General features: G+C 44.5%; 1 protein-coding gene across 6 annotated transcripts in view; it reads right to left on the bottom strand.

Annotated features, from left to right (window-relative positions):
- FGF12 (fibroblast growth factor 12) overlaps positions 1 to 25,335 on the bottom strand; it is a 224,000-nt gene that overhangs the window by 116,066 nt on the left and 82,599 nt on the right. The window contains exons 1-2 of one of the 6 annotated variants that reach the window (XM_027685477.1): positions 3,998 to 4,163; positions 2,663 to 2,721 (exon numbers count right to left, since the gene is read on the bottom strand). The exons of 2 other annotated variants lie outside the window; for them this stretch is intronic. In XM_027685477.1, coding sequence (XP_027541278.1) covers positions 2,663 to 2,721; positions 3,998 to 4,104 — 166 coding nt within the window. In that variant the 5' untranslated portion in view covers positions 4,105 to 4,163. Of the gene's footprint in view, positions 1 to 2,662; positions 2,722 to 3,908; positions 3,935 to 3,997; positions 4,164 to 25,335 lie in introns of those variants that run through there. 3 more of the 6 variants (XM_027685482.1, XM_027685479.1, XM_027685484.1) reach the window with 3 other exon arrangements.

Raw genomic sequence — 25,335 nt, 5'->3', positions numbered from 1 at the left:
AAGGAAAAAGAAGGAAAAAGAAGGAAAAAGAAGGAAAAAGAAGGAAAGGGAAGAAAAAGGGGGAAAAAAGAAGGAGAGGAAGAAGGAAAAACGAAGAAGAAAAAAGGAAAAAGGAAGAAGGACAAGAAATACGGGGGGAAGGGGGGAGGAATAAGGGGAAGGAAATAAGAGGGATGGGGAAAAACGGGGGAAAGGAAAAAAGGGAGGGAAGGAAGAAAGAAAGGAAAAAAGAAAAAGGGGGAAAAAAACCCAAACAAGCCCTTGACTAGTATAAACGCAGAGAAAAAAATTTTAAAACGGTCTGGAAGATTTGTATTAATAAACCGAGACATCTGCACACAGCAGCACCTCCCCAAGCCACAGTGGACGCTTGACAGCGCTCACCTCGCACAGGTGCTGACCCGGGCACTCCTCCGCCGCCTGCAGAGCAAGAGCTGAGGTACCCACAGGCAGCAAAGCTGCCCCAGGAGATTTTACCAGGGGCCGAGACTTGCTGGAGGCTCAGCTAGAGAGAAACGTGGCTGCTTGCAGCCAAGAGATGCTCCCCTGAGCAGCAGCGTTCAGAGGAAGGAGGGAGCTGAAGGGCGGACCCCCTGGCAGATCTGCATCTACATCTTGCTGTGTGCGGCAAACCAGCACCTCCGCCACAGCCCGGGTACAACTGGTCGGGCTCAAGCCCTGCTGGGCGGGGCTCTCTGCTGAACAGAAACTTGAAATACATAGTTTCGGCTCAAACTTGGAAAATACGCACGGCCTGGAAATCGGTGAAAGGACGAAGCGATGCTCAGCGCCCTCATAGGAGGGGGCGGAGGGGATTGGGAATTCCCAGCGCCCCATCAGCCCGCAGGCGCGGTGTCCCCGCGGTCCCCGCGGCAGCACTGCCACCTGGTGCTCAGGGACACGCTCACACCCGCCCGGGCGACAGCAGCGCGTCCTACCACCCATCTGCATCCCTCAGCAGACCGCGCCCACGCCATCCTAGCCCGTTTCCTAAGGGAAGAGTTTCGCCAGCAGTACCACGGCTCCTCTCCCTGTACGGGGCACCGCTTGCTCCCGGTGAGCTGTGACAGCTCCGCGTCGTTCTTAGCAGGGCTTTCCCCTCCACGTCACAAGCGGTTCTTGAGCTTTTGAGCTTGTGGCAGCTCTGCGACAGAAGCACAGGTGCCCTGTGCTACAGGCGACAGGTCAATGAAACGATCTGTCTCATCATCTCCACATTAAAAACAAACAAAAAAAAAACAACCAGCAAAAAAAAAAAGATATCTGCATGTGGTTTGACTGGATTATTTGTTGAATTTGTAATATTTTACTGTGCTAGTCTGAAAAAAACTTGGAAGAACTGAAAGGAAGGAAAATTCATTTCTTTGCCAGTCAAATGCCTGCCTATTCTTTTATTCAAGGTGCTTTATTCTAAGTAGTTTTAACAAGTTAGAAACAAAGTGTGTTTTTTTTCTATTGGAGTTTTTGACAAAACGCAACAAATCTTATCCCTTCCCTCCAAACTTTTTGCACTGCACAAACTCCCAGGTCTGTTGTTCTCCCAGCACTAAGTTAAACTCCCTTTCCCCTTTGTAGCATGCAGCCCTTGTGCTCTGTACCTAGCACATCCGAGTGCAAATTCTAAGCTAGAATTGCTCCCTGCTAAATGTAAAGGTCCGTAACTGACACTGGAAATGCCTACTTGCTTCCAGGGATCTTGCTCTGCTTTACATATTTCAGAGATCCAAGTGCACGCTTCAGGTCACCTTCGCTCCCCGCTGAAAATGCAACCAGCAACAGGGCAGAACAAATCACCTGTGTAACAGCGCAGAGCAGCACCCCACAATGTCCCTGCCAGACCAGCCAGGGGACAGCACCCCAAAGGAGATGGAGACTTTGGAGCAAGCCATAGGCAGCCCAGTCAGAAGCTGACCAGAGCCTTGGAGGACGCATCATGAAACACCTTGGTCTTGTTCTACAGAGAACAAAGTCTCTAAACAGAGAGACCAGATGCCTTCAGTGCGTCTTTCCACCAGGTAAGGTGTACACAACAGTTTCTTACACACTCCTTTGCTCCTGCCTGGTCCTGGTCACTGCAAGCCAGGACTCACTCAGAAGCAGGAGTCAGCTGCAGTTGTTTCACACACAAAGTTTACCAGGGAGGCAGCTTTTACCTCTTTACCATCTATTTTAGCATAGTCATCCTATACAAAGAGGGGAGCTGAGAAGCTTCAGTTCTGCAGTTTAGCTGTCTGAATATACAAACAGCAAAGTCTGGTGAGTGTCTCTGGGTATACTGCCAAGTGATAAGGGACACCACTCACACAGATGTACTACTGCAACAGCTCCAGATATTACAACCTGCAGTGTAATGTAGGTGCACAGATTACAAAGAAAAACATTAGCTAACTAGCTTGGCCTCAGCTGTACTGCTTGTTCATTTGTCTGCAAGTTGTGAAAGTCCCTGCTCAATCTGTTATTCATAGCTATTTATTTATGTTGCCTTGAGCGGTTCCTGCTCTGCCAGTCATGCAAGCCCAACATTTGTAATTTGTCCTATAAAATAGGAAATTAACTTAGGAAAGGGGCTGCATACAGCTTTCCACCGCAGCATTAATGTCAAGCACTATATTCCATTTTAACAGAATAAAATGGGTTTGTGCTGTACTGGCTAGTTGCTCACCTGGGAAAAGGAAATTTCCGTGGTTCTCTTGGTCCCACATCCTGACTCTGCAGCAAGAACTGAGAATAGATCACGGGGGTGAATCTTTTAAGTTGTTTTGTGTGGTTGTTTTTTTTTTGGGGGGGGTCCCCTCAGGAAACAGATCTATTCAATATTTGTTCTTTAGATGATCTTTAAAATTTGCAGAAAATGAACAGAAAAAGCCACAAATGCAGTTGTTCCTGTCTGAATACCCATTTCTGCTACTCAGAGGAAGGTGTTGGGTGTTGCTTTATCTCACCACAGAACAAGTACTGCAGAGCCTTGGTTTAAATGAACTTGTGTTGTAAAAAAGCAGTGCCTTTAGTGCTATCTGCTCTCTGACGGGTGAACGTATTACAAAGTGAGACTGTAGCAGTCACTCACATCTCTGCCCTATTTAAATAAATCTTTGAGATTACCTTCCCCAACAAAATCGCACTGATAGAGCCCATTATTTCTAATGCATCACCACTTTCTCTCCTGGGTCCTATTTTCCTTCCCAGCATAGCCTGTTTATACAATTAGGTGTTTCCTACCCTGGGAAACGGCCTTTGCAGTGTCATTGATCACAGCAAATAATAAGTACACGCAGGATGCTGCAAAGTCTCAGTGGGCCAACACCGAGCTCTCTTCTCTGCAATTGTTCCAATGGATTTTGCTTTGAGCAATGTGTCAGAACAGCCAGAACAGCCTCCTATGTACCTGCAGCTCAACCCTGGGCGCAGCCCAGCTATAAGACTAACTGGATTTGGAAAAAAAATTACTCAAAAAGAACACAGCTAGTACTCTACCTTATTAGCTTTATGCTGGGAAAGTAATTAGGGTTTCTATGGGATAGTTTCATTTTACAGGGTTCTTCCCATTTTCTTGGTACTAAGTAATTACAAAGACTTCCCAGCCAATGCCTGATACACCAATGTGAACAAGTGGAGCCACTTTTGCTTGAGCAGGACCCTGGCTCAGGCACATGATCTTCCACAAAAGCAGAAGAGGTGCAAATGCTGCTCCTACTTAAGCTGAAATCTGGGGAGTCACCCTGGACTTAGAGAAGGGCTGCAAGCAGCAAGTTGAGCCCCAGTGACATTTGCTGTTGTTGGCACAGGCAGACACAGTGCCATAAGCTCCTGTGTAACAGCCCCAGCACGCAGCCTGCAGCTCAGCATGGCCTCACGGGCTGGTATCACCCTCAGCAGCTGGACTGCAGGCAGCACAAAAACCATCTTACCTAAAACTCATTCAGGTATGAAACATAGAGGTATCTTCATCACATCCATTAATATAAGCTGGGTCTGAGCTTCCCACTCCTCCTCTCACCTTACAGTACCTGAGCTGGTGGTTTCTGCCTCACAGCAGGGAAAAATGTGTCCTGCAGAGCGACAAACCCCTGGTTCCTCTGTGTGCCTGCACAGCTGGAAGAACATGGGTCCGGGACAGCTTTGCTTTTTGCAACACAGCGCAGCAACCCAAGCAGGCTCTGGGGGTCCCTGGAGGTTCATGCTTTGCTGTCATTGCCTCTGTGAGCTCATGGCAGGCTGGAACGGTGCTTCAGTCCCCCCACTCCCCAGTGCCTGCCTCCCCTTTTGGGGACTGGGGTAGTGGCCTGGTAGGGCTGCCAGTCTGTCAGACAGGCTCTCGGGTGGCTCTGACCCAGTGTGACAGCAAGGAGCAAAAGACCCTGTCTCACTGTCATGCTTGTTTTCCTGTGGTCCCACAGGCACCTTCTTGCAGCTAGTGAAAATTCAAAATGACTCTTAATGAATAATTAATTGTCCTCATCCTGAATCATCTTTAATGAATGAAAAGGCTAGAAACCTGCTGGGCACAAGAACATGGCTCCGTGATTGGAGCACAGATGTGCATTTTGCATTTCTGCAGGTGTTCTCTGCAGAGCTGGTAGAGATTCTGGGGCTGCGGGTTAAAATCCCTGTGCATTATCTCCCCATGGGACCCAGAAACCTGAAAATGCTGGAGGAGAACTGTTCATTTTCATTGAAGATGTCACATGCATCACAAACTGGGCACAGAAAATGCATTTCCCTGTGGAAAAGGCATTTCTGCAATGGGTGCAGAGAGAACAGTGGCGAGAAAGAAAACAGGCCAGGCTTAGCAGATATATTAAATGACTTCTGTTTCAGCACAGGTATTTGGAGCTCCCCAAGCCAAGTACCCATTTTCAGGCTATCCCCCACAGGGAGAGGGGGCTCTCAGCCACCCACCAGCTGCCATCACTGCACTAGTTCTGCAAAAGAGGGTTAATCTGTCCCTGCCACCAACGCTGCAGAGTGCATGGCCCATTTATCCCTGCCCAGGTTGCTGCAGCGCTGCCAGCTCTGCCGGGGATTTGGCTGCTGAATGAGAGACCGAGGCTTAGGGAAGGGCTGACAATGGGTTCCAAACCTACACAGCATTCTAGCAGGGCAAGTGTTCAAAAGGGAGCGATGAATTTCTTTGCATCTTTAGAAGCCAAGATACTTGTTTAAGCGGTAAAGATGCCCTTAGGAGCTCACCTTCCCCTCCCAGTGCTGGGCTTTGTAGGTGGTGACAGCACCACCCTCCTCAGCCCCAGCAGCTGTGGGGGCAGAGGGCAAACCCACTCCAGTTCCCACCCACATGCGGCTCCTTGCAGCCATGTGGCTGAGCAGCCACGGGGGGCATCGAGGGGGACGCTTTGCCTCCTCATTAAACCAGGATAAGGAAGGAAAGGCCTTGGGCACAATTACCTTAATGAAGCTGGCAGCACTGCTTGCTAACAGCACCTGATGCCTGGGGTTTGAGGCGCAGCTGCACAAACACAACCTCCAGCCCCCTGTAAAAGCGTAAGTGCCCGGCAAAGCAAATACCTGTCTGAAAGGAGCCTGGATACTCACGCTGCAGAGCAGGTGGAGAGTTTGCCTCTTAATTAAGCATATGTTCGTGGAAAGCATCTGTGCGCTGAGAAGCCCTCAGCCTTTCCCTGCTTCTACAGAAAGCAGCTGCCCCTGCCAGCAGCTGCCTCCCAGCTGGGTAATGATGTGGGTGACATTGGCCTTAATGCCCACAGGAGACCTGCGTGGTGCCGGCAGACACAGCGCAGACAGCAGTCAGAAGGTGGATGGTGTGGTTTGTTTCTTTCTTTCCAGCCTTCAGAAAGCACTAGTGATTTGCAGGGGATGAAAAACTAGAAACTACAGATGAAAAAGCGCAGCGACTGCTTTGGAGAGCAGAGAGAAAAGGAACCCGCATTCTGCCTGGCACAGATCTTTTGGACACGAATTTTGTTGGTATCGCGCGTGGCTGCAGGTCAGGCTGGCGAGCACAAGCAGCACTGTGACATATGGCAAGGAACATTTTAAAGCCGTGGCTACTCCCACCCTGCTCAGACCCAGTTTGCAGGCGGGAGGTGCGGAGGCTGCTCCTGCACGGGCTGAGTGAGCTGTTGGCAGGGTTCGATCAGTCTGCCTCGCTGCGGGATTTTCTGCTTCACTGTGGAAATGTACCAGGACACATTCAAGTTCAGTCTGGCTCCAAGAGGACATTCTTCAAAACTGGCTTCATGGGCTCCTCTTTCCTGACCATCACAGGAATTCACTACAAATATTTCTCATCTGCATCTCTGCTCCCTCTATTGTATGTACTTTGGTTCCCTAAACCGAATATGTAGATATTTCACAGTGTCATAAAAAGCAGAAAGAGCACAGAATCTTGCACAAGTGAGTCATTCTGATAACCACACAAAGCACTTTAACAGGTATCACAAATTGCATAAAAGTGCTCTTTTCGGTTCCTTATTTTATTTTGTTCCATGTATATTACAGTACAGACAAAAACCAAGAAGTAAATAAAAGATGGAAAACATGGGCTGATGTTTTAAGGCTGGATGCCTCCAGGTGTTGCTATCAATCTATATCAATAATTTTCAAGTTTGCTGAGGGCTTATCATTAAAGGAAAAGACATATACATGCACCTAAACTAGTTTATAGTTTTAAAAACTAGCTAGCAGATTTGTATCTCTTGCTAGTTTCACAAATAAGTAGAAATTGAAATCCAATTAAAAAACAGTAATGACAAAGTTAAGAATATTTTATAGAAAAGAATCCAGCCACGCTTTTCTGTCATGTGAAAATATCTGACATTCCCTTCAAGTGGTAGAAGCTGGGCACGTCAGGGGCCTGGCTGAAAATAGCTGGGTGCTCAAAATTTTTCTATTCTAGGGATGATCACATTAACTGGAAGAATACTAACTATAGTCCAAGACAGGAGTAATCCTGGTGCTTCTAATGGGATATAAGTTTAACTGGAAAGTCCCATGGAGGATGGGTTGAGGTGGAATGTTACTGAACTGAAATGAGGGTGTATTTGAGCTATTGGTAGGTACATCTAACTATGATCCATTTATTCTGGACAACAAAAATAGCAGGAAAAAACCCCAAAATGCTTGAACTGCAGCATAATTTATACCAGCACATTGCCTGCTCTGAGTACGTGGTTATGTGATGAACACATCGACACTGCTATTGCTGCTGGACCTAGGTAGAATAAAGCAAATTATGCAAATCTCTGCTCTTAATGTCCCCAGATTGACTGCAAACATCCTTATGGGGGAAAAAAACAAGACTACTGCTACAAGGAAGATGGGGAGAGGTATGAGTCCAGTGATTGCCAATGTACCCTCCAAGAGACAGCATCACTGTGAGATGTTACTCACAAAGGCAACTCACCCAAGGACGGGACAGAGGTGACACAGAGCCCTAAACTGGAGGTCCCAGCTCTGCATTGTAAGGGACTGGTTAGGTCTCAGGGACTCAGCCTCCAAGGAGGCTGTCACTGCTGACCTAAGATCACCCAAAGTAGCTTAACACAAAAAGACCTAAACAGAGAGAAGTGGGACCACCACAACTGCCTCTACCCCTCTGACAGAGGGCAACACCAAAGGCTCTCTTGTAAACATGAGGGGCCAATACTCCCTCAGGTGACAAACGTGCCCTCCTCTCCTAATAGGACTGCGGCAGTGCTCAGGGTCAAGGGAGGCCCTACCCCAGCACAGGACCATCCCATGGCTCTTCTCTTCCCCCATTATCAGCCTCTTGTCAGCAGTTTAAGGGACTCCAGAGGGTTGCCAAGAGCTGTAGGTCTGACAAACGTCCGTCCTGCTCCCGGGTCACTGACAATCCTCTCCTCCTCTCTCAGCTGTCCTGCTGAAGGACAATGTTGTTTTTCTGCAAGGCTACCTGCAAATTTCCTTCTAGTCCCTGCAAAAGGCAGAAACCTCCTTTGAACTGCTGTGTGGAGCAGGCCCATATGCCACCTGAAATATCTACAGACCAGGGAGTTCCCAGCTGCTGCTGGATCACAGAGTCAGCCCCATCACACGTCCCAGAAATAAGGAGGAAACTCTGTGTTTGATCAGCAGAGACAATGGAGTTATTGCAGCTCCATGTCACAGGAGCCACAGAGAGGGATCACCTGCAAGCCATTAGCCTCTACTTGACCACATGATGGATACCCTGGACTCCTTTCCTCCAAAAACATATCCCACTCTGTCTGAGCCAGGGAGGAATTTCTGCTAATACTACCAGGCTTATGACACAGCCAGTGAGAGCTCACTCCAGGCACTGGGAACACATGAACAAATACACACGTGGTCACCTGCCATTTCATGACAAAGTATTATTTGTAAAGCATCACTGCTTCTACATCCTCAAATATTTAGGGAAAGGCTTTTCCCTTCAGTAAAAATGCACCCACATTTTGCCAGAGGAAAATTAGATGTAGAAAATATCCTGTGGAAAGATCTTTCTTTCTATAAGAAATGTCAACTTTTCTCTAACAGACTGAAAAAAAAAACAACAACCAAACCCAGAACAAAAAGCAGAGCATTTTTTTCCCACTTAGCAAGTTGTGTTATCATGGGGAAAAAAAATCCAACACAAATCTAAATGTAGTTTTTTCCTGGCTCTCCCCTCTGTTTCTTTCACTAGGACAGCAGTTTCTAGAGAACTTTTTGAATCTGTGGGAGCAAAGCCAGAAATCATTCCCCCATGCCCTGCAGACTGCTGGGCTCAAATTACTTAGTGTATTATCTCTTTATGATTAAAGAATTTTGGCTCATGTTCAAAGATGTTACAGTTTTTCCCATGAGGGGTCCTGTTTACTAAGCTACATCAGAAATTGATGCAAGTGTAAATGCTCAGAGAAGAGGGATGAGCCATTAATTTGGGTTTGGTTCAGTATATTCTTGTGAAAAGCTGCCAGGATATCCTGGGTTTGGGCATAGGTTGGGTACAAGACAAAGGAGAAGCAGGCATGGACTTGGGTTTTGCCTCATGGATGCATTTGTTTCCTGAATTATATGAGAACATAAAAAAACTTAATGACCAGAAGGGGTATAAGACAGAAAACTTGTAGAATCGTAGAATATTCAGAGTTGGAAGGGACCCATAGGGACCATTAAGTCAAGTCCTCAGGGACCTTCAGGTAGAAGCAAAACACATACTTGTACATCTGTTCCATCTTTTCTTAACCCAGCACCTCTTCTATATAAATATTTATCCTACAACTCTGGCTGCTCTAGAGGAATAAAACAAAACATCATTTAATGAATGAATTCTAAACCAAAATCAAACATGCTGCACCTACCCAGGTTACCAGGAGGATTTTCAAGCCCTCCCTCCCAAAACCTGCCAGAGATAGGGTACAGCTGCTTCAGGTGCTGACCCTGTTATCCTTTTAGTCTTGCTACAGCCCAGGGATTTTCTTTGCAAGGCACAGGGCACGTAGGCAGGAGGAAGAGGGCACTCATGCTCCAGAGCACCCATCTTCCTGGCTAACACTTTTCCAGCCCTAATGGGATGGGATTCATAGCACTGCCTGCCCTGAGCATAAAAATAACTCAACTGAAGGTGGTTAGAAAGATTTATGCCTTTCAGCAAGTTCCTTGCTTCCTTCCAGCCTGTATACAAGCGATCTCCTGACACAGCACAGAAACATCTTTATTTTAGGAACAGTGTGTCGTCACCCTTTTCACAAGAGCCATCCTAAACCTGATCAGGTGCCTTTGCTCCACCATTTGTCTCAAATGCTGGGCTGAACGCGCAGCCCCAGTGGCCAGAGAGCTCCTAGTTCCCAGGTTGGCCTGGTCCAATCCTCTCACTCGTTCCCCTGTGTTTTACTTGACTGCCAATACATCAAAAGGTCATGTAGCCACACTTGGGGAGTCCTATATGAAGCCCCACAGTTTGTGTACAGGTTTGGCTTCAGTAAATCCTCCAGAAACCTCGATGAAGCTGTCTGCAAGGACAAGCCAGGAATTGCCTTCTCGAAGACTTCTTCCTGCTCTTGTACTTTATGTGGCTTTATGAAGCGTGGCATTGCAGTGTTAGGGCAAAACTGCACAGAATATCACCCAGGAGTGTAGATGCCCTTCAGACCTCCCATGCCCAGGCTGTGCCCCCTCCTGCCAAGGCAATGGTGCTGCACAAGTGCTGTCTAGTGAGTACAGCAAGGGGCCATGAGTGCTTTTTCTGCTTTTGCTGTTTCCCTGCACACACCAAGCTGCTTTGCTCTCCTGCATAGCTGGTAGAATATGGATCCCCTTAGCAGGGGTCTGCCTGGCAAAACCCACTGCAGGCTACCTGATGTTGGTGGCAGAATATTTATCCTGACTATCAGGAATGAATAAATACGAAGATAAAATCTCCACAGCCCCCCACTAGGTGTAGATTGGGGTCTTGCTGGGATAAGTACATTGCAAGGGTAAGTGCAGAGACAGGTAAGTGACCTTGGTTTGCTTCACCCTGTGGCTAAATGAAGATACTTGTGAAAGCCTCCGCCTGGCATTTTGCATTTGTAACCATTTTGCCCTTCCAGTGGGCAGGCACAGATCCCTTTAAGATTCAGGAGGCGTGCTGGTGAGCGCTCCGAATGCGCGAGAACTTGCATTTCCAATGGAAATTGAAAATGCCTGAGTCACCGTTTTATCAGGTGCTGAATAAGATCAAGTTTATTTTTTTCATGCCTATAATTATATGTTTGGAAGGGGCTGGAGCAGCTCTCAGAATGAGGAGGGAAGATGCTTGAGTGAGCTGTGCCGATGGAGAGGGCCCTTAGTTGGACAGAGCAGGGGGAAGAGCAGTGCTGTGGCCCGCAGAAACTGATGTTCCCTGGCAAAACACATTTTGCTTGTTTCTTTCCAAAGTTTGTGCTTTGGGAAGGATCAGAAAGACTGGGCAGGAAAAAAACAAAAGTTTTTTTTTTTCATTTGGGGGACTTTTTGGAAAAAAGTTACATTCCATAACTAAATCAGTCCCAACCCAGGCCAGGAGTGAGCAAGGACAAACAAAAACCATCGTCCCCACTTCAAGTACATTAATGTTCCAGCATTTCCCAGCTAGCAGACAGGCCAGGGTTGGCATATTTAATATCTCATCCCTAGAAGGTGTTTCTTCTCAACAAGGAGAGAGAGCACAGAAGAAAAGAAGGAAATACACTGCTAGTATAATTCTTGACATATGGCTATATCTGGGTGTTTGTTCTTGGCAGTTCAGTGCCTGCCACATAGCACGACCCCTCCATCAGGCAGCTGTCAATACTGGGAAAATTGAATTTACTCTTAATGAAAGACCACAGCCAATAAGCAATCAGGCAGTGTCTGTTCTCCATCCCATCATTAATGAGCCAGGGGATATTTGTCTTCTGCAGCACTGCCACAGCTCTCCCACCTCTGCAACTGTAGGTCTGAGTCACATCCCAAACTGGAAGGTGCACCTCATCTTTAGACATGACTTACTTGTATCTCAGGATGGAGAAAATTTCAGGAACAATGAACATGATGTGAATGTCACCAGGAGAGGGGCAGTACCCCATGGCTTCACACCCAGATATGCTACCCATTCCTCTCCCTGCCTTCTGCTACACCTGATCCTGCTGCTTCCCTCACAACAGCAGCAGCACTTGTGTGGCCACTTGGTGACTTGGGTAAGGCTGATTTGATTAAAATGATTCATTTTTAAAATACCAGTAATAAGAACAATAGGTTAGTTTCCTGCTCTGGCTTGCATCCCAGCTCTAGCATCAGCATAGGGAGGGAATAAGAGTATGATGGGAGCACAAGCTCATCCCTTTCTCTTACTCAGCAGTGAACACACTGAGGAACTGCAACATTGATATCATGCTCCTACAAAACCAACCTTAAGTCAGCTCAAAGATGCCTTGAGCTGATGTGCCCTTCAAATCACTAGCCTGTAGCAGGTTTCTCAGCCTCCCTGAAGAGAATAGACACTCATCTATCTTACCTTTTTAATTCATCATGTTTAAAACAAAACAAAATGAAACAATTCCACCTTGTCACCAATAAATGTCCCCTGTGAACACAGGTCTCCTCAGGAAGGAGTAAGAGACTTGAGAGATGAAAGCTGTAATCCTTTGTGCATGCCTGGAAACTGCTTAAATATTACTATGGCCATTTAAGAATCTATAGAGATGCCAGTAGGATCTGATTCTCTGAATTGCAAGATCAACAGCTTAGATGAAAGAACCTCTCTTACATTATGTCAAGTGGACTTGAGAAAGAAGCAAAAGGGAATAATCATCCTCAGCCTTTTAACAAACACCTGCAAGTGGAGAGGTAAAAGATGAAAGGAGATCAATAAACATATTACCAAATTAAACTGCCATGGGTAATATTTAGATACCATAGAAGTTGGCACCTTAAGGAGAAGAGAGAGAAAACAGATCAGAAGAAGAGAGAAATCTCCAACAGTCTGTTCTCAGATGGCCATTTCCAGTGGTAATCACGCTAATTGCACACACAAATTAGGCAAACAATCATGAATGTATTTTTCAAAATCAAGCCCCATTTGTGTTACTCTCACAAGAGTTTCCAATCAACAGTTTTCAATTGCAAATACAGAACAGTTTAGTCATCAAAAAGCAAAAGGACGAAGAATGTACTGAACACGAAAGGGAAACAATCTCTTTTCCCTCTCTTTCCCGTATTTCTGTAACTGATTCTTACTGAACAATTAAAATAACATTTTCTATTGACACAAGACATTAAAATACTTCAGTTTAATGAGTTCAGCTCATCTTAAAAATATCGAGATAAAAAAGAGATGCAGAATACAGTGTTTCAGGTAACTTTGAAGGGGCTATTATCAAAGTATGAACACGACTATCAATCATCAGACATCCTGAATGCTACTACTATTCTTTATGTAAATAATTTATGTAAATAATTGTAAATAATTGTTTCAAAGCATAATTTATCCTTTCATCGTTAAAATCACTTAGATGTTACAATTCACCTAGCTTGAGCAATGAAAATACAGTCTGTTTTTCTTCTCTGAATAAGCACAGTTTTAGCAAATCACTTAAGCACGGGCTTAAAATTAACTAGCTGATTGAGGTCACAGCCCACTTTGCCTATGCGTTAGCACACTGCTGCAGGTAATGTAGAGAGGATAAGCAAGCCCCAAGCAACAGTGAAAAAAACCTTTTTTCTCTGAAGTCTACCTCCTGAGACATCACCATTAACATTTAGTATGCAGAAGGTGTTAACTCTGAGCCCTTTAAAATCAGTGCTGTTGTTGATTTAGTGTTAGAAACCTTCACTGAGCAAAGCTCTCTTTGGAAGGATGGGAGGACAGGGCACTTGTTATCCATCACTTAGCTATCCCAGCTGCTGGCTGGCACTTGCTAACCCTTCAGGCCTTGGCTTACATGTCACACTTAACCCTTAAAAAGCAATTGCTTTCATCTGTTTCTCTTAACTGGAAGCCGATATATTTTCTCTGCAAGCCGCACTCCTACTGAACCTTAAATACTTTTACATGAGAAATTTATAATGCATGTGCTTTTAATGGGAGCTTATTGAATGGCTCAGAGTCTCAAATGCCTCTTAAAGCATGAATGAGGAATTTCAACTGTACTCTAAAATTCTCACGGTGCATCTTCTGCTAAATACCTAAAATCCTAACCTCTTCCCACAGTTCCAGTGTACAGACAGAGTAATATTAAACTGCTTTGAAACTTACAGTATTTCAATGGCCCACACAGGTCCTGGGTTAGTCCCACAGTACTTTGCAAAGAAGGCAGCATTGTCTCCACTGTACAGACTGGCAATAAGGCAGAGGGAGGTGTGGTGGCACCCAGGGTGGAGTTACGTGCAGGCCCCCACAGCCTAAATGTCAGACTGAGCAACTCTCCCTGGCTTCCCCCACACTCAGGGAGATCTTGTCAATACAATCAATGGGGTTTAAGCTGCAGCTCCTCTCACTATGCAGACGTGTACTACAAAGGAGTTGGACTTTGATAATCCTTTTGGGTCCCTTCCAACTCAGGATACTCTATGGAAGGAGCTCAGTTGTATGCCAAATATCCTGGCTCCTCTCCTCTGGGTGCAAGGGGCAGCATCTCGCATCAGAGTGGAACCGACTCCCCCACTCTGGTCCATGGGCAGCCAACTGTGACCACGGCTTGTCAGGCAGAACAGAGCTCAAAGCAGCCAAAAGATGAAACTATGTCTCAAGGTGATCCCCCACGCTTCGGCACACACGGAGTTTTTGGCACGGCCATCCTCATCTCCTGACGTGGCTAAACAGCTGACTGAGGCTGTGTCCACACATAGCTTCAGATGCTACTTTAATCACAGGCTTGTAGGGACTGGCAGCTACAGAACTCATCATTTGGCCACAACAACCTATTCATCAGCCTGCTTTCCTTTCTGCACTCCACATGACAACTACTGTCTCTGCAGCTGAACTGACCCCACTGTTTTTGAGCCCCAGGTGTAAAGAAAGGCAATCCCTTGCTTGAGGCAAGTGTGTGCTGTTGTGCTCTGCTCATTGCAATAAGCATTTCCTAGAACTAGGAATGGTTTAGAGAGAGGCAACAAAGAAGATCAAAGACTCTTCAAACTGAAGAGAGGCAGCTTAGCAGGAGTATGCTTGAGGTCCATGCAATGACAAGGATCATGAGAGGAGGATGGGGACTGTTATTCACTACCTCATTCAGTACAGGGTCTCAGGAACGCATCAACCCAGGCTAGCAGGAACTGACATCAAAACAAAGGAAAAGAGGGGCTTCTTCATGTAACGGGTCTGGGGAAATCCTTTCCACAGGACACTGTGATGCTAAAAATGTACCTGAACTCAAGGGGAGTCTAGTCAAGTACACAGAAAAGAAATTCACTGAGAAATTCTAAGTACATTGTACCATGACTGAATCAGAACATTTTCTAAGCTGAAAATAGCTAGCAGCTGGGAGAGCATTTGGGGGACACATTGCATTGCTGTTTTCTTACCTTTTTCTATGTGTTTAATGTGGATGGAGAAAGACTACTGGGCTAGTTGGACAATTTATTCTGTCCCAGATTAATTGCTGTCATATTTTTCTGTTAATTGACACTGTCTCCATATGTCTTTTTATTAGTGAATTTTTTCAGAGGGCTTTGGTACTTTTTGTTGTTGTTGTTGTTTTGGGTTGTTGTTTTTTTTTTTTCTAAATAATGTTCTCCAGGCTATGTTAAACCCAGTGAAGATCTGTCTCTGTAACACAACATCACTGTGGATAAAGTGGAGATGAAGTAGGGAGTAAGACACATCAGCTCTTAGTCTCAAGGCTTAAAGACAGATTATAAAAGTGCTAAAATGGAGGACTGTCCTTTGGCAGTTAGTGGGGTAACACGTGCTCACTGAGTAACAAGCACATCTTTCCTCTAACGTTTAATCCCAGCAGCATTTTACCAGCCAAATGAACAACATTCCCATAAATAATAGAGATGCAATGCCTTTCTTTCCTCCCCAACACTACGCTGTCTTCCCCTTCAACAGACTGGGAGCAATGAAGCAGTAGGGAAAAGCCAGTGAGTTGGAGACTTGCACTGAGTCTGCAGCTCATCCAAGTGAGCAGGGGGACAGGAGAGAAAGATGCCTCCAGGTTGAGTGAGGAGGATTTACCCAGTCCTTCCTCCCTGCTCTGGATGGGAGTCAGACCCATACCTGTTTCCCCAGCACACTTCAGGGCTCTGCATTTCTTTCTCTGCACCCTGCCAGTCCCTTGTTGAAACAGGACTTTCTCACTGAAACCCTTTTCTTCAGGGACATGTAGCTCATAAGCAATGAGCTCTCCCCAGTGTGCAGACACTGTGCAGCCTTATGCCAATACAGCCCCTAGCACAGTCCCCAGGAGGCACCCGTGGCTATTTTGCAAAGCAGTGTGCCTGTCTGGATCTTTCTGCCAGTTTGAGGTTGTTTTTTTCCCCCATTACTAACAAAAAAAAGCCGCTGGTCTGGGTATTTTTATATTTAGTAGACTATAATTTAGAAACCATGTTTCCTGACCTTCTCTGGGAGGTTGGGGCATCCCTTGCCGAGGTGAGAGCTTCCCTTGCCAGACAGCGTGTTAGACAGAGAAGTATCGACCCAAAGGCCACAAGCTGTGTATGAGTACAAGAGAAGCTCTCATGGGAGTGCTCTCAGCAAGACCCACCACTTGCCAGAAACGCCAAACAAGTGAGAAATTCATTCACTAAAGTGTTTCCTCAGCAAAGGACATTCTCCCATTTAACTGTCCTCCTTATTCATGCTTCACATACCACCCAAAGAAATTTGATTGTTCTAACTCACCTTTTCTAACCTCAAAAACAAAGCCCCAAATCAACCCTAAAATACAGTTACATTGCCCTCTTGGACAAGGTGCTGTGAATGAGCTGCAGGGCAGAAACAGATCTGCAGCAAGATGTTGTAAGATGTGTGTCAGCCATTTAGCAGGTGAGGGGGGGCAGGAAAGACACATTTCATTGCTGAGCAATCTTAAAGCATCAGGGAGCACGATTTACACTCCCAGAACTGCCTCTTCAGGTTAAGGGTGAGCACAGTAGAGGATTCATCACAGAAACTTCAGCAAATACAGAAACAGAGGAAAAAACAAACCAGGTTTCTTTGTCTTATCCATAAAAGGTAAATTACAGTTATTAGAGAGGAATACTCAAGCACAGCCACAGGACATTAAGCCATATGTGAATATTTATATACAAATTTGTCTGATCAACCAACCAAATGTTTACAAAGATTATACCCTGCTTGCACTGAACACAAGTGCAACCAGCACTGGGAAATCAGCTTTTCAAAAGCAACACCTAAGAGTCCCTCCAGCCTCACCAACACACCACTCAGGACACTCCTATGCTATTTCTAAACTCAAGAATCAGGGAAGTAAAGGGCCTGGGCACACAGAGCTGAGAACAAGAAGAGCACTGTGCACTGGGACATAGGAAGGTGTCCCACTCTGTCAGGGTCTGTGCTTGAATTTCACTGCTGCGATTCCATGTGGGATCAGATGCACCAATCACCACCATCAGAAAACAATCATGGAAGAGGATAAACAAGGCAACAGTAAGTCATAGGAACTCAGAAAAGCAGTGGCAGCACATAAGCTGCTCAGTCCCACTGGCAGTAGAATCTTTTTTTTTTGGTTGGTTTTCATGTCACATTTGTGACAAAAGAGGAAATCCAAAACTTGAAAAGGACTTTGCAGTATGGAGGACTTTGCAATACATTTCCAGTAGGTAATTTGTAAACAAATGAACATCATAGAAAGGCTTGTCACTGTGGGAGTGTCATGGACACTTCTGATCCTTGTGCTTTTTCAGTTTGAATGCTCTAAGTATGTCCAGCTCCACTGTAAGCCCTGTAAAGAAGACTGCTATGGCCTATCCCTAACTCCTGGTGTACTTCAGGTCCTCCCAGCAGACTTCTTGATCCTGAAAATCACTAAAGCAAGAGCAGGGAATGCCATACTGGGTACTTTTTTCCACAAAAAAAGCACAGCATGTTTAGCTGATTTTTAAAGCAACACGAAGTTTTTAAGCAACATTAGAAGTTCCCCCTTCTCCATTCCTCTTCCTCAGTGCTCTCAGCTCCTTATTGCACTCCCATGCTCATGGAGGCCTCCCACACTGTCCATGTCTTTTCCACCCACTGTATGTCCAAGTTATGCATTTAAATCACTTCTCTATGCTTCTATATGCCCACACACATGCATCTTCCTACTCCTGGATCTTTCCCCTGAAGGACCCAACATTTCCTCTGCATCCTGTCCACAGTCCCTGCAGGTACATTTGCATGGTCTATGACACATCAAAGAAGTCTATTTGAGAAGACAACCTGAAAGAAGAGCTAAAAGCTGAGACCAAATTGATTACATTTGTCACAATTCCAGCACAGGCAGGGGCTTTTCTTGTTCTCTGAACACCTTGTCCTATCTCCCAGAGGACCAACAACCCCAGCAAGTGGTCATCAGGTGTAAGACCTTGGGGATCAGGGCAGTGCATTCCTCAGATGACAGACTCCTGACCTACAGCAAACGGATGTCCCAGCTGGTCCCACACACAGCTGTGGCTTCATAAAAAGACTCGCTGAAAAACTAACAAGACAAATAGAAGAACCAAGAGCAGGACTCCCCATCTCAGCTCTGCCAGGGCCAAGCAATGACTTCAGTCAAGTCGCTTCATCTCACTGTACTTATTGCTGCCACCCCATCCCCTTGGCAGCACAAAGCAAGCTGATTAGGACTGAGCAGCACGAGTGCTGGGCTGTGCACAAGTGAGTTTTCAAGTGAACAAACGGCTGTGAATGCACATTAAAAGCAGGAAGAGAACACTAATAAGGAAACAATTAATTATTTCATGGGTTCTTTAATACAGATTTTTTTCCTATTCTTTCCTCTTATCTGGAATAAACAAAGTTATGGGGGAATAAATACAATTCCAGAGATAATCCAGGCTTTGGATCCTGGAAGCATTCAGTACCGACTTCTGGAAAACAAAACAATGATAATGACTCACGCTGGGCCTGGGGGTGGTTCGTCACAAAATTAGCAGCAGCTTCCATGCTCCCAGCTGAGATTGGCTTTGCTGGGTTGTTTTCACAGATCCCCAGGACTGCAATTTAGCACATGCAAATCGGCCCAGCAGCCAATCGCAGCCACCATGCTAGAAAGGCATAAACATCCATTTAGAAAAATGCTTTGCCATACAGAACATGATTACCTCCTTCCATGCCATTTCAGGCTATGGGAAGAAACACTATTTTTATTATTAAACATTACACATCTCTTTTCCTCCAAGGGGAAGAACGATCTATTTAAAGGCCTTTTAAGCAGACATCTATTCACACAATTGAAAGCTTTGTAGACTACCATTGCATCTAGAGAGTACACAAAGAATCTGTACCTGTACTCAGTACTGGTGAGGCCACATCTCAATTCCTGTGTTCAGTTTCGGGCCCTTCATTTCAAGAAAGATACTGAGGTGCTGGATAATGTCCAGCTCCAGAATGGAGCTGAGGAAGAGTCTAGAGAACAAGTTCTATAAGAAGTAGCTGAGGGAGCTGTGGTTGTTTAACTTGGAGAAAAGGAGGCTTGGGGGAGACCTTATTGGTCTCTACAAGTACCTGACAGAAGGTTGCAGCAAGATAGGGGTTCAGTCTCTTCTCTGAAGAGTGGTAGGACGAGAGGAAATGGCCTCAAGTTGCATCAGGGGAGCTTTAAATTGCATATAAGGAAAAATTTCTTCTCCAAAAGGGTTGTCAAGCATTGGAATAGGCTGTTCTGGAAAGTGTTGGAGTCACCAGGCCTGGAGGTATTTAAAAGATGTGCAGATGTGACACTTAGGGACATGGTTTAGTGATGGCCTTGGCAGTGCTAGGTTAACAGTTGTACTCAATAATCTTAGAGGTCTTTTCCAACCTAAACAATTCTATGATTCTATGATTCTACAAAAAATCTCATCCAGCTTTTGGATCATGCTGATCTAAAAAATTTACAACTAGCATCAGTTTGGTAAAAAATTAAACAGGTTACTTCTGGAAAGCAGCAGAAAGGAAGACAAGCAGCTTGGTTTCAAGTGAAACTTCAGTAAGCCAAAGTAGATCATTCTCACGAACAAAGCAGGAGGATTTTAATTTCTTAAATGAACAGGGTTTTTCATCTGGGAACTGATGGCTGTGAATACCTCCAGAGGAATCTGCTGGATACAGAAAACAAGCTTACTGTCAATGACCTGTTGGACAGGGAGAACAAGAAGAGTTTTAGGGATGGTATGTGCCACTCATCTAAAACAATGGTTCTGGTAAGTATTCAAGCATATGATCATCTTAAAATGGGACTAGGTACATGCATAGAGTTAAATATGCACTTAGATGGTTCACTGAACTGAGACCTCTCTCCAGAAATACTCCTTGGTCTTTGAGTAAACATGATCTAACAATAGTCACACAGCTCTTAAGCTGAAAGCATCTGCTCTGAAAGTCATCAGCTTTAAATATCTGCCTATGTCCCTGGATTCTTTTGTTACTCTTCAAATGGAAAAACAATAACACAGAAGACAATATTTTATACACATAGTTATTCAGGAAAACAAAGGGAAAGGCTGAAAAATTATTTCATTACATTGTTAGTTAACATTTCCCACAAAAACTTACAGTTTAAAATGTCAGTTGTACACGGTGTTTAAACTGAGACAAACTCTTGCTCTTTCCTTGGTTGAGTTTGGGAAGTGAAGGAAGGTAAGCTTTATTCCTTTAGAAAACCACGTAAACCTCCAGGTGACAATTGCCATAAACCAGCCAACCTCTGCTTAAGAGTACTGTTTGTCATCCTAGCTGCACATACTTAAGTAAATTCAAATTACTCTTATTTTGCTTGAATTTTTTCATTCACTGAAAGTAAAACATTTCCCAAATATGACTCAATATCAGTGATGCTCTGGTAGGATCCAGACAAGTTTCAATACTCAGCAGACTGGGTGAAGATGCAGCAATTCCAGACGCCCAGCTCTGTAACCTCAGGCATCTGGCTGACACCTAGGCATTGCCAAATCACTTTACACCCAGGGAGTCCATGGACCTGCATTTGCTTTTGAAGATTTATGAAATATTTTACTGCAAACTGAACAATAAAATCCTGCATAATATCAAAGACTTTCCTTTGCATAACTACACAGAACTGGCTGAGAGCACTTAAAAAAGTGATACGCATATAACTAAAGTCATTATCATTTATATCTCTGGAATTCTGTATGATACAAAACAAGCAATTTCACCAAATAAAACCCCTAAAAAATTCATCATTTCTAGCTCAGCCAGAACTGATTTTTTTTTTTTTAACAAAGATGCACAAGTACTATGAGCTTCCAGGAGAGATGCTTAGCCAATGTCTACATGAGAGGGTTACTTCAGAATAAAGGAAAGTGGGGATTTAAAATGCTATAGCTATTCTTGAATAATACCCTAGAGGAGTGTTCCTATTATAATAAAAAAAAAAATTTCAGAGTTTTGTTTAATTCATTTCCCAGATGAATTAAACTAAATCAGACAAAGGTGTTGTTTCCATTAGCGTATGTTGTGTCAACAATAGGCATTATCCTGGAACAGCACAGGTACTTAATTTCCACTGGTCAGCAAGTGTTTCTTTTCCAAAAAACACAAAACAGGAAGAGGGCGCCTGAGCAAAATGTGTGCAGGAACACTGACATGCTCTGAGCAGTGGCAGAGAACAGCAAGCAAGAGACCTGGTGCAGGAAGGAAAAAGTGCTGATGATCCCCAGTCAGATACCATTGTTTCTCAGCCTTGCGACCCCCTCCCAGCTCCAGTTCAGCAGCACCAAGCTGCCTTTCCAATCTCCCACCACTAATGCACATACCACACTCTGACCTGCCACAGATCAGACAGGCTCTCTGTGCTCCCTAAACTCAGCAGGAACTGCAGGTTTTCCTATCTGTCACTTCCATACACAGAGCTCTTGCTTCCAGTAATTTGAGGCCGACTGTGCGCTATTTACTGAACACTATAACTTGCTGTCTACTTGAATAAACAGCACTGTATATTTAAGAACCAGTGTATGTAAATAAAGTGTAGATGAATGCATAGAAGACTGCACAAGCAAACCAAGGAATGCCTGTTCTGCTCATAAACCAAATGCTATTCTTGAATATGCAATTGTACCTCCTATGTGGGTGATTCCATTTGCATCTGCAGATGAGATGTCTTGCACAGACACTGCAGACACATTATGACAGTGCCCCAAATAGTTTCAGGACAAATGCAAAGATGTGTATTGACAGCAACAGACTGGCTAATGGCAGAGCCACAACCTGACTTTGCTTACCTAGACAGAGTGCTTGTTCCTATTGCCCCAAATATCAAACTTAGTATTGTGATGCCTGGAGAAATATGAAGACCTACTGTGCCAGACATCATTTTAATTTCCCATAAAGCCAGCATCAATCAGCATATTTCCAGGAGCATCTCCAAATTTCACCAGTGTGAGACTCTCATGGAAGCCAAGGCCAGGATTTACTTTCAATATGAGCTTAATTTCTACTGAAGGCATCAATTTGCAAAATAGGGATTTAAACTGAGAAGTACTCTTATGAATATTTGAGAATAGATCAGTCTCTGGATACAATCAGACCTCTACTACTGAAAATAAAGCTGAAAATGCATTGCTGCTGAATGTTGTTGCTAGTTGATGTGAGAAATATCCGTGGTTTTAGCAATGATGCATCCCACAGGAGAGTCTGTACAGGAGCCAAGGGCAGGACAGGCATGAGACAGAACCACTCATTCGGCCAAGTAAGAAATCCTTACAAAGGCAGACTGAAGCACTCACTAGCAGAAATCTTCATGCTGCTATTATGTACTCTATGGGTACAGGGCCTTTTACATCACAGGGCCTGAAAACCAGGTAGAGCCACCCAAAATATTTTTTCACAACTCTATTCACAGTTACAGCAACAATACAATCATTATCTAATGGTTACCTTGAACTTACAAACATTGTAGCTATCTGTTTCATAATGTTGACTAGGAAGCCAAAAGCAAAAAAAAAAATCTGGACTGCCAAACCACATCTCCCAAGCAAAGGGGAAAAAAGTGTTAGCAGAGAAAATAAATTAAAGAAAAAACACTTAACAAAATTAACTCTGATTGCACCATCAAGAAGGGAAATATCTCTGCCCGTGCAATACAATCAGTCAGTTTAAAGCTCTGAAACTAAGATAACAAGTGAAGTACCGGAAAGATGATACAGGATGTTGCTGTGCTAACATACTTGTAGAGAAATTCACAAAGGACTAGGATAAATCTCTTGTTCTGTATTGCTGTAAATTATTTGCACTTTTGTGGTAGCTGGGAGACCCATTAAGTCCCATTTTGCCAGGTGCTGTTCAAACAACCAAAGCAGCCTTCCCCTGCACAGACTGAAACAAGTGTCTGCAGATCTCAGAAATGGAGCATTAGAAAACACCAGGCTAGAGTTAGCTAAGATTAAAAAGGTGATAGGTCTTTGCATAACAATAAAAAAAATCTTGCTAATATTTTTGCTAGAATCACAACAGACCTGTACATTACTACACAACTACCTTCAATATTTCACTGTTTTTCTTTGAAGTATAATGCTTCTGTCAGAATCAGGAGTGGTCTAAGGCTTTGAGTCAGCACAACACACAAGTATGAATCTGACTTTACACATGTGCTTACATTCTTATGACTTGTTTGCATTAAAGAAAACATACATATCAGAAGGGCAAGGGCTTGGTCAATCTGTCAGAAAAACTCTTCAGATCAGAGGACCAAGGGCATATAAGTAGCTCACAGGCACTCTATGCCACTGCTGTTGTGGTCCATGTTTCCACAGTTCTTCCACCCCTGTAATTTATAATCCTTTTGTTGGTTTACATCTGTGACTGGCATAGCCTCCACAGTGGTGTGCTGGGCATAGCACTACACTTTCAGGGCTGTTGCTGGAGTATACGTCTATCTCCTGGGGGATGCTCACCTTCTGAAGAAGTAGCAAGGAGATTTCTCCTCCAGAAGGTCCAGGCCCACAGTGACCCCTTTATAGGTGGAAGCTTTCATTTTTTATTGCACATTTTTCAAGAACATAAAGCCCAACCTTAATGGAAAACGAAAAAATGCAGCCAAGAAGCAGGAATGTATTTCAGCATCCTGATTCAAAGCAACAGACCACATCCAGAGAGCTCAGGCTCATGGTGGCATAGGGTTAGTACCTGGAAAATAAGGTCAGTCGGAGATCACAATAGAGGTCATTTCCAGAGACTACCCCCTTGTAGCACAACATCATGAAATACAAAGACTACACAATGCTCAGTATTGTTCCATCAGAGCAGAAGAGATCGGGAAAGACTCAGGCACCACACACACACCAAGCACGCTTCAGCACAGGATCCACCTGTAAAGCCAAACCAGCTCAGCAGGGAAACTATTAGGACACTGTCATCGATTCTAGTTCACTGAAGTTATAGCCAAGCACGCCCCATGGCCTGAGTGCCACCCCATTTATACCAGTAGGTTATTGTTCTCTTTACTGGTTTAGGTTTCCAAATGACACAAAACAAACGTTCACACACAGCACTATGAAGAAAACCCCAACAGTTTTTCACTGAAAAGAGAATAATGTGTGTAATGCTTCAAAGCACAGCCACAATTCATTCTATTTATTTATCATATTGTTCTTCAAAGCAGGGCAGAACATACTTTGAAGGGAGCCAAGCCAGTCTCCCAAAGATTTCCAGCATGTCCCCTGTTGCCATGAGCTGTCTCAGACAACAACTTGCACACGCAAATGTCATGGGAGGGAAGAGGTTACTGAGGCATAAACAGGTGTCTATAACCATTAACAACCTTTTCTTAGCAAGGCCATAAGGGAATCCAGGCTACCTCAGCAACAGTGTTCCCCCAAGAACAGCCTTTCTCTTCAAAAACAACACCAAGCAATTTACGCAGGAGGCATAGAAATTTTTCTCTTCTGGGACAGAGATCTCACAAAAGGAAACAGCACAAGCATGAGCAAAGAATACTCTAAAAGACATCTTGTAAACATCCAGTGCCCAAAGATTACAATGGTCAGGGTTCGAAAGCAGACCTACTCAAAAGCCAAGTAGGAACTAAAAGCCAGTGAAGCTCAAAGAAGTAGGGTTAGTGCTGTAGCTTCTGCAGATCTTAATAATAACAATAACATAGGGTCTCTTTCCGTAGGTATTTACCCAGTGTTGTAGAGAAGAAAAGTCAGATTCATGAAAAAAATACATGTAGCACAGAAGAAATTGTAGAAACACCACTTAAAAAGCCTCAACGAGATCACCCTAAAATTCAGAGGTAGTGCCACATCAAACCAAGGCACTCATGCACTTATTCCCCCCTTCAAAAAGTGCTCAGGGACAGCTTAAGATCGGGAATATCATTCAGACATTCACCCCACTGCATTCCCCATCCTAGTGCAATACTCTCTGCCCAAAAGGCTAGATACTGAGACAGGTGTTGGGAGTCTCCTGGCCCCTCACCAGGAGCAGCCAGGTATTTGCCTTTGCTTCTAGGAAAATCCCCACTCAGAAACACATTCAACACTCTCCACCAGAAAATCATTGCAACATTACTACTACTAGAAACAAAAGGTATGGAGAGCTCTTACAGTGGGCTCAACTAGAGTTCTGTGAGGCCACTGGCACACTGGGGAAGGTTATCCCCATATTGACCAGGTGGTAACGGAGGCTATGGCTGGGGGTTCCAGGTGAGATGGGAGATACAGGGGTCCCATATGAGGAAGGACTTGAGTGGGCTGCAGGTGGGATGGGGAACACTAAGGAGGCTCATGTGT

The sequence above is a fragment of the Neopelma chrysocephalum genome, unplaced genomic scaffold (assembly GCF_003984885.1).
Source record: "Neopelma chrysocephalum unplaced genomic scaffold, ASM398488v2 Primary Assembly neopelma1_69, whole genome shotgun sequence".
Lineage (NCBI taxonomy): Eukaryota > Metazoa > Chordata > Aves > Passeriformes > Pipridae > Neopelma > Neopelma chrysocephalum.
Note: the sequence above shows the minus strand (reverse complement) of the source record. Positions and strands in the feature narration are given on the sequence as shown.